The 17,164-nt window shown below is 43.9% G+C and overlaps 2 protein-coding genes across 12 annotated transcripts in view; one reads left to right on the forward strand and one right to left on the reverse strand.

The window, feature by feature from the left end:
- The window catches only part of LOC105478722 (TIAM Rac1 associated GEF 2), a 322,470-nt gene extending 306,458 nt beyond the window's left edge, over positions 1–16,012 (forward strand). For all 11 annotated transcript variants that reach the window (XM_024791920.2, XM_024791922.2, XM_011736307.3 and 8 more), the window contains 11 exons: positions 2,171–2,239; positions 2,823–2,948; positions 3,771–3,879; positions 6,113–6,292; positions 8,122–8,240; positions 9,226–9,334; positions 10,255–10,313; positions 11,262–11,367; positions 12,282–12,369; positions 12,731–12,885; positions 14,800–16,012. In XM_024791920.2, coding sequence (XP_024647688.2) covers positions 2,171–2,239; positions 2,823–2,948; positions 3,771–3,879; positions 6,113–6,292; positions 8,122–8,240; positions 9,226–9,334; positions 10,255–10,313; positions 11,262–11,367; positions 12,282–12,369; positions 12,731–12,885; positions 14,800–15,437 — 1,758 coding nt within the window. In that variant the 3' untranslated portion in view covers positions 15,438–16,012. The remainder of the gene's footprint in view (positions 1–2,170; positions 2,240–2,822; positions 2,949–3,770; positions 3,880–6,112; positions 6,293–8,121; positions 8,241–9,225; positions 9,335–10,254; positions 10,314–11,261; positions 11,368–12,281; positions 12,370–12,730; positions 12,886–14,799) is intronic.
- Positions 11,708–17,164, reverse strand: part of LOC105478721 (transcription factor B1, mitochondrial) — a 58,700-nt gene continuing 53,243 nt past the window's right edge. Inside the window, exons 7-8 of the mRNA XM_011736304.3 lie at positions 14,724–16,370; positions 11,708–12,073 (exon numbers count right to left, since the gene is read on the reverse strand). Of these exons, the coding sequence (XP_011734606.2) occupies positions 16,127–16,370 (244 nt within the window). The 3' untranslated portion in view covers positions 11,708–12,073; positions 14,724–16,126. The remainder of the gene's footprint in view (positions 12,074–14,723; positions 16,371–17,164) is intronic.

Here is a 17,164-nt window from a genome sequence, read left to right on the forward strand (position 1 = left end):
GTGAACAGCCGGGCTGTTCAGACTCAAGTTCTGAATAATCCCGTCTCCTTTTTCCGTGTCGCTGTGTGGAGCTGTAGATATTTTGGAAGCTTCAGAGCCCTTCTGACATCTTGAGAATAGTCATGGAGCTCTCACCCCCAGAGTCAAGGGCAGAGCTGAGAGAAGAATCGATGTCCCTTTTTGTTAATAGTGTTGTTAGAGTTTCCTGTTAGGCCACGCTGCACTGGGAGGGTCATTTCAGTGACAGGCTGGAGGAAAACTCAGATGGTGTCATGGGTGAAGTAGACAAGGACCGACTCTCCCTTCTCTCTGCAAGAAACCTGCACTTTGTTTTCTCAGGGCTCCTCGGGTCACAGCCCTTTGCCCCCGCAGCTCTGCGCGGACCTGACCTTGCGGCCCAGTAAGTCCTCCCGGGCAGTACCAGCCTGTGAGGAATGACTGCCAGGCCCCAGCACCCTCGGGCAAAGTAACCCGCACTTGGCACCTGTTGTGATTCACACACACACTACCGTCTCTTAATTTCCTTTTTGTTGCTGACGCTTAACACAGAATCTTGTCGTTTTTTAACCTGGATCCCTGCATGCTCCTTGAAATTGCTGGCATCTCTGTGTTCCCCGAGGTATGATTCTGTAACTTCTGTCATCTCCCTTCTCTGAGCGGTCCGGCGTGGAATATGGTGAGGGAAGGTCAGGGAGGTTTTTATTGTGAAACAGCATCCGTGTCACAGGCCTTGCCTTGCCCTCCGAACTAAGGCCAGAAAGTTCTGCGGGGCGCTTTGGGCTTTATAAAGCTCTAGGTCTTAGATTCCCCTCTTGGGAAGTGAGCGAGTTATTATAGCTGACTTTGCAGTCAACTGCCTCTAGTATTTTAGGACTCACAATTCTTCAGAATAAAGGAGAAATCTTTTCTATCACTAAACTATATCCTGGCCTTGGCTTCAAATTTTTATTATTATTATTTTGGAGATGGAGTCTCGCTCTGTCACCCAGGCTGGAGTGCAGTGGCATGATCTTGGCTCACTGCAGCCTCCATCTCCTGAGTTCAAGTGATTCTCCTGCCTCAGCCTGAGTAGCTGGGACTACAGGCATGGGCCACCACATCCAGCCTTTTTTTTTTTTTTTTCAGTAGAAACGGTTTCACCAAGTTGGCTAGGCTGGTCTCAAACTCTTGACCTCAGGTGATCCACCTGCCTCTGCCTCCCAAAATGCTGGGATTATAGGCATGACCATGCCCAGCTTTGGCTTCAAATTATTAAACAAAATCTTTCGCTCATGGGTTTTGTAACTGCAGTCTACTCCCACTATAATGTCGTGCTGGAGCCTCATTTACAAGAGACCCAAATATGGCTGAGAGTTTAGCCATTAGAGCTGCAGCTCTGTAGGAATTTTTTATTGACTTTGAATATGTGAGTTTGAGATTCTGCAAATCAGTCAGCCCCAAAGTTGAAGGGCTCCCCAGATCTTGACCCTCCCAGCTCCACGCTGGACCTCACTCTGCTCCCTGAGGCAGAGGAAGCCAGGAGCTGGTTTGCATCTGACACTAGTGCCACACAGACCTCCTTCCTCTGCAGGGAAGTGAGTGCCCCTGCTGCAGTGGCCCAAAGAGAGGCAGAGGCAATGATTGAGCTATAAAGGTATGGAATCCAGCTGTTGCCTATATTGTGATATTAACCTCTTTGAATTAGGTGAGCAATAATCACTACTTTTAGGGTCAGGAATTTCAACAAAGGCTAGGTGTGGTGGCTCACGCCTGAAATCCTAGCACTTTGGGAGGCTGAGGCATGAGGATCACCTGAGGTCAGGAGTCAAGACCAGCCTGACCAACACGGTGAAACCCAGCCCCTACTAAAGATACAAAAATTAGCTGAGTATGGCGGAGTGTACCTGTAGTCCCAGCTACTTGGGAGGCTGAGGCAGGAGAATCTCTTGAACCCAGGAGGCAGAGGTTGCAGTGAGCTGAGATCGCGCTGCTGCACTCCAGCCTGGGTGACAGAGTAAGACTCCGTCTCAAAAAAAAAAAAAAAAAAAAAAAAAAAAAAAAATTCAACAAGGCATAAACTTCATTATCCTGATGGGAGCCTTGGGAGCTGCTGCCAGGTTGCTGCTACCCAAATCTTGTGGGTATTTTGGAGACTAAAGCATCGAAGACACTTTCTTGTGTTTTCTTTCAGGATCTGAGCTGCCTCTTTGAGTTATACTTGGAGCCACTTCAGAATGAGACCTTTCTTACTCAAGATGAGGTAAATAAAATCCCCTTCCTTCTGTCCAGTGATCCACGGGTTAGTCTCTGTTTGCCTTTTAGCAGAACTCCTATGAGATGATCTCTATTGATCCTGAAAGAACATCCCAAGACTTAAGGGTCTTCTGAGAGTCCCAGGCATAGCCTCCTCCTAAGCCACTGCTGTGGCCTCGGCTGCATGACACAGTGGCAGAGCATTTACAAAGGCAGAGCGATGGTTATGGTCTTTTTGAGGCAGAAGAGAGTGTGATCAGAAATTCCTTTTCAATACATATCTTTGTAATGTTAAACCACATAATTAGTTCTTTTCTAGTGACTTACGTTTTTCTTGATTTGAATTCTGAGAACTTTACATCCACTTAAAAAGTTCCTGTAGAAATAGAGAATTATAGGGGATGGAGCTGTGAAACTTTCTATGTATAAGCCATATCCCATAATGAACGTGCTGTCTTCTTAAAGGATTTACTTTCTGTCTGCTTCTCCGTGAAGAATTTCCTTGTGATTTATTTGTGGGCCTAAGAGTTAGCGTGGTATCCTGAACTTCATGGCTAATCCCCTCGTTTCAAATCCTGATCTTCACATAGATGGAGTCACTTTTTGGAAGTTTGCCAGAGATGCTTGAGTTTCAGAAGGTGTTTCTGGAGACCCTGGAGGATGGGATTTCAGCATCATCTGACTTTAACACCCTAGAAACCCCCTCACAGTTTAGAGTAAGTATCTCAGATTTAGGCTGAAAGTGAAAAGAAATGGCTAGGTGCAAAATTCTCTCATGAGAAAGAATGTCTTGTCCTGTGACTATTGACTGTTTATTGTCCTGTGACTATTTCCTTGCACCGTTTTCCTCTAGCGGGTGGTAAAGGGAGGCTGTATTTTTTTTTTTCCTGGTACACATACTTCTGGTAGTCAGAAGTCCGGCAGCACCTCCCGCCTGGTTGCTAAGCATGCACATGCTCTTTTCTCAGCTGCTGTTAAGGATATCCAGGGTGGTTGCTTCTGAAACTGGAGCTCCTACACCCTGCGCCCAATCCTTCTTCCCTGTGGTCATGTGGATCTGGGATTAACAGACTAGGTTTCTAATTGCTGGGCTCGAGCCCTCTCTTCTCTGAAGCACCAGTGCTCCATAGCATCCGTGTAAGCCACAGTGTGGTAGGAAGCCCCTCCAAGGGGACCTGGAACGATACAGACAGCATCACTCTATCCAAGCAATGCACAGTCAGCTTTATTAATGAACCTCTCAGATGGTTTATATCCCACCTTGTCAGCTGTAGTTTTATAGAACTTTCTTTGTTTCTTGTCCTTGGATTGAACACAGTCAGTAGGCTCTGCTGCTGGAAACTTTGCAGTCAAGCTAGAGACCTGCCAGGGCAGTGCCTGGGCTGTTCCCCGCCTCCTGTGTGGACGGAGCAGGCCTGAACTTCTTTAAGGCATTAGTGCTGTGGAGTCTGACAGAAGCCATGGGGCCGTCAAATGCCACAAGCCGGCATGCATTGATTAAACCATGTCTGATTTGACTTTCCCCTCTGCCCTTCTAGAAATTACTGTTTTCCCTTGGAGGCTCTTTCCTTTATTACGCGGACCACTTTAAACTGTACAGTGGATTCTGTGCTAACCATATCAAAGTACAGAAGGTTCTGGAGCGAGGTAAGTTGCTTATGCCTTTTATGGTTTTTTTGTTTGTTTGTTTTTGCATTTTTAACTGTTAGTAAAGGGTAAATCTGTATTTAACAGGTAGAGAGTAAGTGCAATTTTGATGTATTAAGGTCCATCCTTGACCTTGACAGTGACAAATATTCAAGGGAAAGATTTCTGTTTCTGTCAGTTTATTGGTCGCCGGAAACAAGTGTGCCTGAGAGCAGAGATGTTGCTTTGCCACGTGTCACTTTGCTGTCAGTTACATCTGGATTCTTGCCAAATTCCTTTCTCTAAAAACTTGCAACCCCAGACCCTAGATGGGAGTAGAAAGAAATGCATGCTATGTTTTTTTTTTGTTTTTCCTTGTTAACTTTCTTAAGCCTGAGAAGCCACAACAACTTACCACCAAACCACTACCACCAAACTCACAAGAAGTTTGCCAGCTGGAAGTAAAGTCTCTCTGGTGCACCTGGAAAGAGCTCACATTTCCCAAAGGTTGCTCTTCGGTGCTTGTCTCTGCGTGGGCCTGGAGGGCACCTGGAGGTTTATCCTGACACCCTTAGTGCTCATTCATGTCCACGGATGCAGCTCTGCCATTGGATTTTAATCCAGAACATCATGGTATCCGAGAAGAAAAGCCCCACGTTTAAAAAGTGGGGTCTTAGAGTGCTTCAGATGAGCAAGACCCAGCCCAAATCCATCTTCTCCAGCTGCTTTAGACAGTTGTCTGACCTCTGTTGCCATTTCCTTCCACAAATACCGTCTTCTAAATTAATTAATTAATTTAAAAAAATGTTCCTAGAGATGGGTCTCACTGTGTTGCCCAGGCTGGTCTCGAACTCCTGTCCTCAAGTGATCCTCCTATCTAGGCCTCCCAAAGTGCTGGAATTACAGGCCCACCACGCCTGGCCCACAAGCACCTTTGTATTGACGGTCTGTAGTACAATGAAAGCATAGCAATGTACTTGTCAATACGTATTGACAATCGATGCAGTACAATGAAAGCATACCAAGGGCTTGCTCAGTTCCTCCTTTGTCATAAAGAAGAGGGGTCCTGTCACCACCTTCTTGGCCTGGTAATCACATTCAAAATGGTATTGCATCTCCTGGAATATGTGATCTTACAACACAATCCCAAATAAGGGTTTATCTTCCTTCAGAGTAGGTACATTCCAAGCAGCTGGTCATCCATTGCCAACTGGTGGAATCCAAGTAGCACTGGTGTATCCGCTGGTACTCAAACCAAATGCACCTGGATTCCTACACACACCCTTCATGGTACTCAGACACTGAACAGAGGGGCAGTTTTCACTGCCAGAGAGGGTCCTACTGCCATGCCTGGTGGAAGGGAGCTGTGGCTCTGGGTGTGCGAACGGTGAATCTGCTTGGAGCTGTGGAGTGAAGGGTATAGGCTGCAGTGCCTGTCACCTTACTTTACAGGAGAAAAGATACTGCTTTTCAGAATAAGAATAAGCAACAATTAGAGTGAGGCCAGTGGGAAAAACACTGGTTTATTTTTCTTTATGAAATTTTTGTGGGTATGGTGTAGGGTCTGGATAACATTGCTTAATGGCTTTTTTGATGTTGTTTTTTTTGAGGTGGAGTCTCACTCTGTTGTCTAGGCTGGAGTGCAGTGGCACGATCTTGACTCACTGCAACCTCCACCTCAGGGGTTGAGGTGATTCTCCTGCCTCAGCCTCCCGAGTAGCTGGGATTACAGGCACTCACCACCATGCCTGGCTAATTTTTGTATTTTTAGTAGAGACAGGTTTCACCATGTTGGCCAGGCGAGTCTCGAACTCCTGACCTCAGATGATCCACCCGCCTCAGCCTCCCAAAGTGCTGGGATTACAGGAGTGAGCCACTGTGCCTGGTCACACTTCATGGCTTTTAATGAATTGTTTGAAACTCACTTTTTAGGTCATCTATAACAATATTTCTCGTGGATATACATGAAATGTGTCTTTAAGTCAGACATTCCCGCATGTTGAGTCGGTGTTACTCTTTGGCGTGCAGCCTGCATTCCATCCTCGGAAGCTCCCAGGCTCCAGGGCGGTCAGGGCTGAGGCAGAATCCCACGCTGACAGCTGGGTGCCTGACCCGCTGATGTGTTGGGGTTTTTATTAAAGAATGGTATTAGGAGGACTATAGAAATGGATGAGCTATAAATGTTAAAAGATAAATGAAGAATTTAATTCACCCCACTGTGCTCTTCTAAGGTCTTTTATCCATCTGCTTGTAGCTAAAACTGACAAAGCCTTCAAGGCTTTTCTGGACGCCCGGAACCCCACCAAGCAGCATTCCTCCACGCTGGAGTCCTACCTCATCAAGCCGGTTCAGAGAGTGCTCAAGTACCCGCTGCTGCTCAAGGAGCTGGTGTCCCTGACGGACCAGGAGAGCGAGGAACATTACCACCTGACGGGTGAGGAGGCGGCGAGGGGCACCCCTGGGCAAGGGCCGGACAGGGCGGCGAGGGGCACCCCTGGGCGAGGGCCGGATAGGGCAGCGAGGGGCACCCCCGGGCGAGGGCCGGACAGGGCGGCGAGGGGCACCCCCGGGCGAGGGGCTGCCTGCCATGCCCTGGGCCTGCCAGCTCACCTCTTCCCCGCCTAGTGGCACGTCCTGTGTCACTTTTCAGTTCTGCGATGGTTCATCTTAGGTTTCATGTGAATATGTGAAAGTAGCTAGGTGTCTGGTCACTCCTTTAGAGCTTACAAAATACTTGGGTAAAAATGATCTCTTCAGGGTATCACCATTCTCCTCCTATGCGGGGATGATTCCGTCTACACTCTCAAAATAAGTAAATTACCTCAGGTCACTTGGCTGTGAAACTGTGCCGCTGGAACTGAAAATCAGCCCTATTTTCCTATCACTTGGTTAAGTTTTGTGGTGGTCGCCACCCGAGCTGCTGGTTGGATTTGTTGGGCGAGGCTCCACCTTGTGGAGATCTGTGAGCAGAGCTCGGCTCCGAAACCAAACTCCCAGTGATGGGTTGTGCTTTTAAGTCGCTGCTGTTGTGTTACCATTTGAACCTCTGAAATTACTGGCCTGAGACACAATTTGTCAAAAACACAAAGCTTGCAGTTTGATAATAAGTAGAGGATCCTTAAAGAGGGGCTTTATTTGGGTTGGAGGTAGTGATTTGTTCATATGTTGAAAGTAGGAGGTTCAGTTAAACCATAGGTGATAAAATTTCTAGGGGGAGAGAGAGACTTACTAACACTTTAGTGTTACTGAATAATAAATACTGAGATGAGCATAAATTAAACTGGCTCTTTTTTCCATGACAAGCATAGTTTGGTATCAAGCTCAACAAGAGGAAAGCATTTTTGTATGACAGTTAAATTCTGTAATAATACAAATTATCTTCAGCATTCATACTGTGTAAAAACTTCATTTTGTATTAAGATCATCTTTAGAAGGGTTTGATTTAAAAAACTTCCTTCCAAACTTCCCTCCAGATAGAATTAAAATGCTGAATTGGGAGAAAAAAAGTATGAAGAATACTGAATTTAGAAGTGACCTAAAATTTTGCTTTTTGGCTTTTATAAAATAATGTATCCCTCATATTCCTTCATGGGAAGTTATGAACATATACCATATATAAATGTAAACAATTGTTCTGTCAGTCTGTCATGTACGGGGGTGTTGTTATGTTCTATTTAAACCTGGATCCCGGTTCCCAGAAGGGGAAGGCAAACTCGGGAGCTGGTGCCCGAAGCCCAGTCAGTCTTGGGTTTGAAGCCTGGCTCCATTCTCGTGCTTTCCTCTCTGGAACTCCGGCAGAATATCCTGCACTCACTTTTCTCACCTGTAAAATGGGATTGATTAGTCTTTAGTTAGTTATTGTGTACACTAAATGAGATGATTCACAGAAATCACCTGTCGTGATCCTTGCTGAGTAGAAAGTGCTCCATACATGTCAGTTGTCGTTATTAGTGATACTTTTCACTGATACTCTGCCTCATTTCAAAAAGAATTTGAAGAAGAAGATAATTTTGCTGTTCTTCATTCTAATGGCTGGGCTACAGTGGGCTATTGTGACTTATTCTGAATGTAATGCTCCTGCTAGTGGGTACTGGTCTGGAATCCTGAGTTGAATCTTGACTCCATTATTACTGTTGGATAGGATCTAAAACAATATAAATATTTATTTATTCTTAAATAAATATGATTTATATAAATCATATTTAAGAATAAATATTTATAAATATGATTTCATATTAATAAATATGATTTCATATCTTGCAGAAGCACTAAAGGCAATGGAGAAAGTAGCGAGCCACATCAACGAGATGCAGAAGATCTATGAGGATTATGGGACCGTGTTTGACCAGCTAGTAGCTGAGCAGAGCGGAACCGAGAAGGAGGTCCCGTGAGGCGTCTGCACTCTGGGAGCCTAGTGCATGTGGTGTGGGGTCTGTAGGTGACCTCTCAGATAGGCTGCCCTGTTAGGACTTCCCTGGAGGAGAAAATGCCTAAGATTTTCTTGATAACAATGTGTCTAATGAACTATACAATTTATGTATAGACATATCATAAACTTCATTACACTGGTTTAAAATATAACCTTATGTCACGTTCACATTGGCTGGAACATCCGTGGAGGGTGAGCTGGCAGAGGCTGGGGTGGAGAAAGGACGTGGGAACTGGCAGTGTGGAGTCTGGGGCTTTTCCTTTTTTATTTTGCTTTTTTTTTTTTTTTTTTAAAAAACATCAAATATATTTTTTTAACATCAAACATATATATTTTTAACATCACATATTGGTGGTTGCCTGCTTACTTATAAAACTAGTCCAAGCAGGATTTGACATTTTCTGTCTTTTTCCTTTTTATCTGATTGCTTAATTTATCATCTTGTGCTTCTAAAGCTGGCATGCTGGAAGTAGCATAGTTTAGGCAGAAAATGGCAGGAACAGGAAAGAGCTGGAGATCAGTCCTTCACTCTGGCCAGTTTCAATGCTGGTGCTCTTTTATCAGCAGCCCGAACGGAGCTCAGAGGTGGTGGATGTACTAGATCCCAGGGGAAAGCTTACAAAGGCACTCGAGAAGAACCACGGACACTGGTAGAGTTCATCTTACGGAAATCGAGTTGGTCACAAGGCATGTCTCACCTACATGTGTGGGCATTGGAGCAAAATGCCTTCAGCTTTATGTTATTGATCAGACACTTTGGTGCTTAGCTCATATTTTCAAAACCTCCACTATTTAAGGCCCCATGTTTACAGGTATCATAAAAATTAAACCAGCTGTGCTTGCATTTTAGCAATGACTGTGTGTACATCACTATCTAACGTGAGATGATCTAGCATGGGATTTCCGTATCTTCCTTACCTCCTCTTTTTACAATCCAGGTAACAGAACTTTCGATGGGAGAGCTTCTGATGCACTCTACGGTTTCCTGGCTGAATCCATTTCTGTCTCTAGGAAAAGCTAGAAAGGACCTTGAGCTCACGGTATTTGGTTAGTATTCCATTCAGAAGAATGTAGACTGAAGAGGCTGGGATTAACGAAGAACTTCACTGGCCACACCAGTCCAATTCACTCCTGGGCTCCAGGAGTTAGAATTGCTATAATGGTTGGGGACTTAACAGGGCCAGCCCCCAACTATTTAAAACTCCGGCATCTCTCTGCATCCTCATTATCTTGTTCTCCCTTCTGCTGCTTGGCTCAGGCCAAGTGTTACAGGAACAGATCCCTGAGGCTATTTTGAAACCCGCTATCTTTTCTTTTTCTTTTTCTTTTTTTGAGACAAGGTTTCACTCTTGTTGCCCAGGCTGGAGTGCAATGGTGTGATCTCTGCTCACTGCAACCGCCACCTCCCAGGTTCAAGCGATTCTCCTGCCTAAGCCTCCTGAGTAGCTGGGATTACAGGTGCTCGCCACCACGCCCAGCTGATTTTTGTATTTTTAGTAGAGATGGGGTTTCACCATGCTGGCCAGGCTGGTCTCGAATTCCTGACCTCAGGTGATCCACTTGCCTCAGCCTCCCAAAGTGCTGGGATTACAGGCATGAGCCACCGCGCCTGGCCAGAAACCTGCTATCTTAATAGTCTGCTGCATTTCAAGATGTTTTAATTCTCTCTGAGAGTTGGGAGAGCAAGTGACAGTATATTGTCACTGAGAGAACACAGTTTCAATAAAACAAAGAGTTTAAAAAAGCCAAGATCAACTTCCAATAGTAGCTTGTAAATAAGCAGGTGTTTCTGCATAGTTCAAATATGAGCAAAAGGGAAGTACCATTTATTCACTCATGTGTTGGCAGAGTAAGGTCTTAGAGACTCATACATTTGAAGAGTGTTATTCTTTAAGACATTCAGCTCTAGTTTAACCTTGTAAGAGTTGCATAAAATAAAGACTTTCTTTCTCTTTTCCTTTCTTTAGTTTTTAAGAGAGCCGTCATACTGGTTTATAAAGAAAACTGCAAACTGAAAAAGAAATTGGTAAGGCAAAAATTTGTTTTAATTTAAGCTACCTTTTCATGGCTGTATCTTCCTATTAACGTTGAACTGAAAAGCCCACTGAGCACCACGGCTGTGCTGACTGATACTGCTTACTCTGAGGGTCACTAACCCCATCACATACTGAGAGCATCTCTGAGTCTCCCCGTGAAAGATGTCTGTTTTAAAAGAAGATGTACAGCTGGGCATGGTGGCTTATGCCTGTAATCCCAGCACTTTGGGAGGCTGAGGCTTGAGCCCAGGAATTTGAGACCAGCCTGGCCAACAAGGTGAAACCCTGCCTCTACCAAAAATACAAGAAGTAGCTGGGTGTGGTAGCACGTGCCTGTAGTCCCAGCTACTTGGGAGGCTGAGGCAGGAGGATCAATTGAACCCAGGAGGTGGAAGCTGCAGTGAGCCTTGATCATGCCACTGCATTCCAGCCTGTGCAACAGAGTGAGACCCTGTCAATAAATAAATAAGTAAATGAAGTAGATAAATACTCATATGGGGGCCTACATAGAAGATCAACTTTTATATCCCTGAAAATGGCCCATGGTTGTTCCATACACAGTCTGTGAAACTTTGGTTTATTTTCAAATGCCTTTTACCTTGACTCAGAAAAACAAAAACAAAGCTTAGCTGTGGATACCATATGCCATCAGTTTACCATTCAGAGATAGCGTGAGGGCGTGGAAGCCTTGGCTGCTCTTCTCGCTTTGAGACCTGTAACTGATTCTGAACCACAACTCGGCCTTCCCACCTTCCCCAGCAATGTGAGGTCTTTGAGAATTGGGTGCGTAGCTGATTGACTTCTGTGCCCTGAACACCCACATGGCTGCTCGGAGACTCGCCCACAGGGAGAACATAAACTCCTATTCACCATGCACACATCCTCCCCCAGTGAGACAGCTTCCCTAACACTTTTCTTGGTGGGCCTTCATGTTACAGCCCTCGAATTCCCGGCCTGCACACAACTCTGCTGACTTGGACCCATTTAAATTCCGCTGGTTGATCCCCATCTCCGCGCTTCAAGTCAGACTGGGGAATCCAGCAGGTAACTGTTTCATGTAGTACGATGCCAGAAAAAGCATTTCAGTAGACTTCACTGTGGAATGAAAAGTAAGAAAGGACCTTGGGGATAATTTTTGGTGCCTTTTATTTTATAGACAAGGAAAACGAGGACAAAGAGAGGTTATTTTGCTGTTCCTTAGCAGACTTCTGGGAGAAAGTAAATGCTGGTGGATAGCTTTTTCTTTGCCAAATGCCTTTCATTGTTTCCTTATTGTCTCTATCAATAGTTTTCAACATTTTCCTTTCTGCCTTGATACCCTAAAATGTATTAGAAAAACAGATTCACAAATTTATGTTTTTACAAATTTAGAATATAGCAGAAAATTCCTTAAGGTTAGGTAGTACTTTAGGTGATATAAAAAGAAAAAAATCTTTGACTCTGGAAAATGTTCAGAGATCCTTCCAGAGTAACCTTGTTTTGGTGACAGGCCTCTGGTGACAGAAGAGGCCAGCAGGCTGAGTCATGCAGTGACCTGCTGGGCTTCTGTTTAACTTTCGTCAGAAGTGCTTATGTTTTCTAGAACATGACTGCATTTGGGGTTGGCCTCTTTTACCTCAAGTATCCCAGTTCCTGTTCCGTCCAAGGAAAGGGCAAAACTGCAAAGGAGGGTTGAAGAATAGGATCCACCAAATCTTCCCCAGACAGGGGCTCCAGAGAGAGGGCGAAGGCAGTTCAGATGGAGGAAAATCTGCAACAGGAAATGTAAAGAGTAACCAAAAGGCATTTCAGTTCGTGTAACTCTGAAAATCATACATAGAACAAGCCACAGAAGAAAACGAGCCAGGACTGGGAATATTAGACTTTCTTAACTCATGAGATTTAAACTTCACAAGTGTTCTTAACCACAGCATTTTGGGCAAAGTTGTAGACTCTTGTTTCCATTTCCTTTTACACAGGGACAGAAAATAATTCCATATGGGAACTGATCCATACGAAGTCAGAAATAGAAGGACGGCCAGAAACCATCTTTCAGTTGTGTTGCAGGTATGACTGACTTCCAAAGATTAAAACCAACAGAAATAACATAGAATTATGTCTCTTAAGGAAGGGAGTTTATATTTAGTGCCCTCCTGAATTTTGATGACATCAGGGTCACACTCCCCACCCTCCGAAAAAGGCAACTGAGGCCGCTAGTAGGAGAATACATTGACTAAATAAATATCAAAATCTTAAGAGTGATCAATTCTTACCTCCTTTTGTATGGGAGGCCACATGGCACTGCTGTTGGGTGGCTGGCTGGCAGCCTGGCCCAGCAGGTGCAAGGTGCAGGAACACAGGCGGGTGTGGAATGGAAGCACGATGAACACTCTGGACACTTCTGCTCTTTTCTCTCCCCCCCACCCAGTGACAGTGAAAGCAAAACCAACATTGTTAAGGTGATTCGTTCTATCCTGAGGGAAAACTTCAGGCGTCACATAAAGTGTGAATTACCACTGGAGAAAACATGTAAGGATCGCCTGGTACCTCTTAAGAACCGAGTTCCTGTTTCAGCTAAATTAGGTGAGAATTTTGCTAGCCTTGTGTTTATTCAAGCAAACATTATGAGCTTCTGAAAAGGATATATGCTCTTGTAATACAGCTGTGAGTTTTCACTTTGTAAGTCATCAAGGTACTTTTATCTCCTTTGAAGAAACCTAAACATGCCTCTTGCTCCCAGACATTCTACTGGAAAATACAGCCACCCCCAACCCCCAACCCCTTGTCTTCCTACCAGCTGACATAGTCCAAATGTACGATTTTGTTTCTTCCACTAAGATGTGCACGGGTCCAGGGACTTTGTTTTCCTCACTGCTGTATTCCCAGTGCTCAGCAGTGCCAGGCATCCTGAAGGTCAATGCTGAATGAAGATCAAGAACCTTACACAGAGGGTCTCCACCTTCTGATGGTTCAACTTACAATTTTTTGACTTTACCATGGTGTGAAAGTGACACACATTCTGTAGAAACCGTACTTCGAATACCCAGACAGCCATTCTGTTTTTCGTTTCTAGTGCAGCATTCAATACATTTCATAACACTTAATTATAAAACAGACCTTGTGCTTTGTCCAACCGTAGGCTACTGTAAGTGTTCTGAGCACAATGAAGGCAGGCTGGGCTAAGCCGCAGTGGTTAGTAGGTATATTAAATGCATTCTCGATTTCAATATTATTAACTGAACAATGGGTTGATTGGGATGTAATGCCGTCTAAGTTAAGGGGCCTCTTAAGAACTTATCGTTCTTAATCGATAAGGCACCAAGTAAGCATTTCAAATCACATTATTCTGCTTGTTTCTAAAATTTCAGCTTAAGTTTTCAGAACCTTATTTCTACATTAACTATTTTGTTATTATCTTTGTTGTTTTTAGTCTTAGAAAATGTAAAACTTCTCTTTTTCATGTCAAATCAATGTGACCTCTTCAGATTTACCACATATTTACTATTTTCTCCATTGTCAAAATAAACTGGCCATCAAAATAACATGCTGTTATTATTTGTAGAAACACCAAAACTGAGAACTCCCTTGCTTCTTTCAATCCAAGAGAACAGAACTACACACACACACCCCCACCCACCCACCCACCCACACACACCCCTATAACATCAAATTTCAGAAAGTTGGTTTGAAATTCCAGCAGAGACAGTTCTTATATGAGAAAGAGAGTATTTTCTAGGCCGGGCATAGTGGCTCATGCCTGTAATCCCAGCACTTTGGGAGGCCAAGGCAGGTGGATCCCTTGAGCTCTTGAGAACAGGAGTTTGAGACCAACCTGGGCAACATGGCGAAACCCCATCTCTACAAAAAAATATAAAAATTAGCTGGGCATGGTCGTGCGCACCTATAGTCCCAGCTACTCAGGAGGCTGAGGTGGGAGGATCACTTAAGCCCAGGAGGTGGAGGTTGCAGTGAGCGGAGATCACACCACTGCACTCCAGCCTGGGTGGCAGATCAAGACACTGTCTTTAAAAAAAAGCGGGGGCGGGGGGAGTATTTTCTACTTTTAATTGAGCAGCAAGGGAAATCCACAAAGTGAGAAGATGCATGGTGTGATCTCGATGATCAAATTACAAAGCACCTTAGTGAAAGAAAGGAGCCTAGATTTATTAGCAATTAACTTTTCAATGTACTCATTGGCAAAATAGGAAATCTTAGCCCATATAGTAGTTTCTAGTGTCTAGTTCTATCTAAATAATTGAGCTCTGATAATCTAAAAATGCTGAATTGCCCAACTTACAACTGTAAACCTAAGTCAAAAATTTCCATGTTTTCAGTAGCTACGTTTTTGCCTAAATACCAGGATAGTTGCTACCTGAAGTCATATCATAAAATAAAATCTTAATTAAGATGTTAAATCTTACACAGGCTTTGAGGCAAACGTTACACATTATGTAACCTGTTTCTGTATCACAGCGAAATGTGTTTTTCTCACTGCAGCTTCATCCAGGTCTTTAAAAGTCCTGAAGAATTCCTCCAGCAACGAGTGGACCGGTGAGACTGGCAAGGGAACCTCGCTGGACTCAGACGAGGGCAGCTTGAGCAGCGGCACCCAGAGCAGCGGCTGCCCCACGGCCGAGGGCAGGCAGGACTCCAAGACTGCTTCTCCCGGGAAATACCCACACCCTGGCTTGGCAGATTTTGCGGACAATCTCATCAAAGAGAGTGACATCCTGAGCGATGAAGATGATGACCACCATCAAACTCTGAAGCGGGGCAGCCCTACTAAAGACATCGAAATTCAGTTCCAGAGACTGAGGATTTCTGAGGACCCAGACGTTCACCCCGAGGCTGAGCAGCAGCCTGGCCCGGAGGCGGGCGAGGGCCAGAAAGGAGGAGAGCAGCCCAAACTGGTCCGGGGGCACTTCTGCCCCATCAAACGAAAAGCCAACAGCACCAAGAGGGACAGAGGAACTTTGCTCAAGGCACAGCTCCGTCACCAGTCCCTTGATAGTCAATCTGAAAATGCCACCATCGATCTAAATTCTGTTCTAGAGCGAGAATTCAGTGTCCAGAGTTTAACATCTGTTGTCAATGAGGAGTGTTTTTATGAAACAGAGAGCCATGGAAAATCATAGTACGATTCAATCCAGATATGGGTTAAATTCCTCATTTTACTTTTAAACTGGTGGTAAAGTGGAAATTGCAAAAAAACTATTCATTCCTGGGTTTTGTGCAGTATACATTTTCCCACGAAATGGTTGTAAAGATTTAAGTTATTTTAATTTATTGTGGATCAGAAACCTAGAAGAAACTGGTCAGAATCTGTAAATTACTTAGTTTATATCCACTTTGAGCAGGTATCAAATGATTTAGAATCCTTAAAATTGCCTTCTAATTATTTTAAGTTATGTGGAAAAAGTAAGGCTGGGGAAGTTGTGATTAATAGTTTTCAAAGGGTCATTTTTTAAAATCCTCTGGGCATTTTCTTTCAGCTGTCAGTTTTTGCTTTATTTAAAGCATATTTAAGTTATTTTAATGTGGTTTGGGGCAAAATGTGCAGATACTTCATTTTTGTAAGATTGTAATAGATGCTGTTTATACTAAACCTGTTATATCTATACAGTATATATTAAAAGAAAGCTTGTACTGTATCTTATTTGATGATATTTATTTTCTCTGCCAAGCTGTATAGTAAAAGGAAAGTAAGTCACATCTGGTCATTGGCATTTTTATTGTCATTCTGTAAAGACAAAAGAGTACCCATATAAGAAGCTCCACGTAGTGCAAATCGACATCTGGTAGGCTGCTCGCCCCCAGGCAGCAGCTAGAGTCTGTAACTCTTCGCGTCATCCTGTTTTTCTTTCTTTTTGATTTTTCTTTGCCTGAGTTCTTCTCTGAAATTATATGCAAAGAGTTGTGGGTCTTCATCACACATTCTTCTGTATACCTCACAGAGGCTTTTAAAGTGTGAGATGGAGAGCTGGCGAGGCCGAAGAGTAGGGTCTATGTCTGCCAACTCTAACAGCCTGCCCGTGTTTTCCAAGCGCTGCGCTTCAGGGAATAACATTCTGAAGGGAAGAGAGAAATATCAGAATTTTACTTAAATTCCACCAATCACGACACCTTTTAACCCTCATTTGAAAACAACACAGTTGCTGACCACTGCCAGCTGGAGGGAGTGGCAGGAGCCTCCTGGATTATATAGCACCAGGTAACAGGCACGGCCCACGACTGAGGCAGCTCTAACCTGATGCGCGAGGCAAGCCCACAATGGGAAAGCATTCTCCAAAGCTCAATCAGTACATGCACTTTTTAAGGTAAGTTTAACATCTGCTCAGCTGCGTTCTTGTAGAACTATAAGCTTGATTTGCCTCATGTTTCCATGTGAAAGTTGTATTATTTCCTGTGTGACAAATCCCCAGTTTTGATTCTCTAGAATTTGAATTTATCAGCCTTTATAGAACTCTTCATGCTAAAAGAGTTACTTTTTTTGCTAAAAGTTTGAAAATAGCTGATAGGAAAATATAAATAATTATCCCTCTTGTTATTTTTCAAGCATCTTTAAAACTGATTTGAAGTAGAGAATATATTTTAAATTTCACCTATCTGAATTGAACCATTGTTTTAAAATAAATAGCAGAATTGCTTGAAACGCTGTGGAGTTAGGCCTGGATTGCATTTTTCTTCAAGTCTCAGGGTTCTTACAGAGCTCATCCCAAAGGGCTTGGAAGGTGTCATGGTCGGGGAGATTGCATGTTGCTTATAGGCTGATAGTCCTTTCAACAAGGAATTGCATGTCCCCCACAGTTTCAGGGTGACAGATCTTTGAGTTCAGTTTCATGGCAAAGAGGACCTGATGACG

The sequence above is a fragment of the Macaca nemestrina genome, chromosome 5, assembly GCF_043159975.1.
Source record: "Macaca nemestrina isolate mMacNem1 chromosome 5, mMacNem.hap1, whole genome shotgun sequence".
Taxonomy (NCBI): domain Eukaryota; kingdom Metazoa; phylum Chordata; class Mammalia; order Primates; family Cercopithecidae; genus Macaca; species Macaca nemestrina.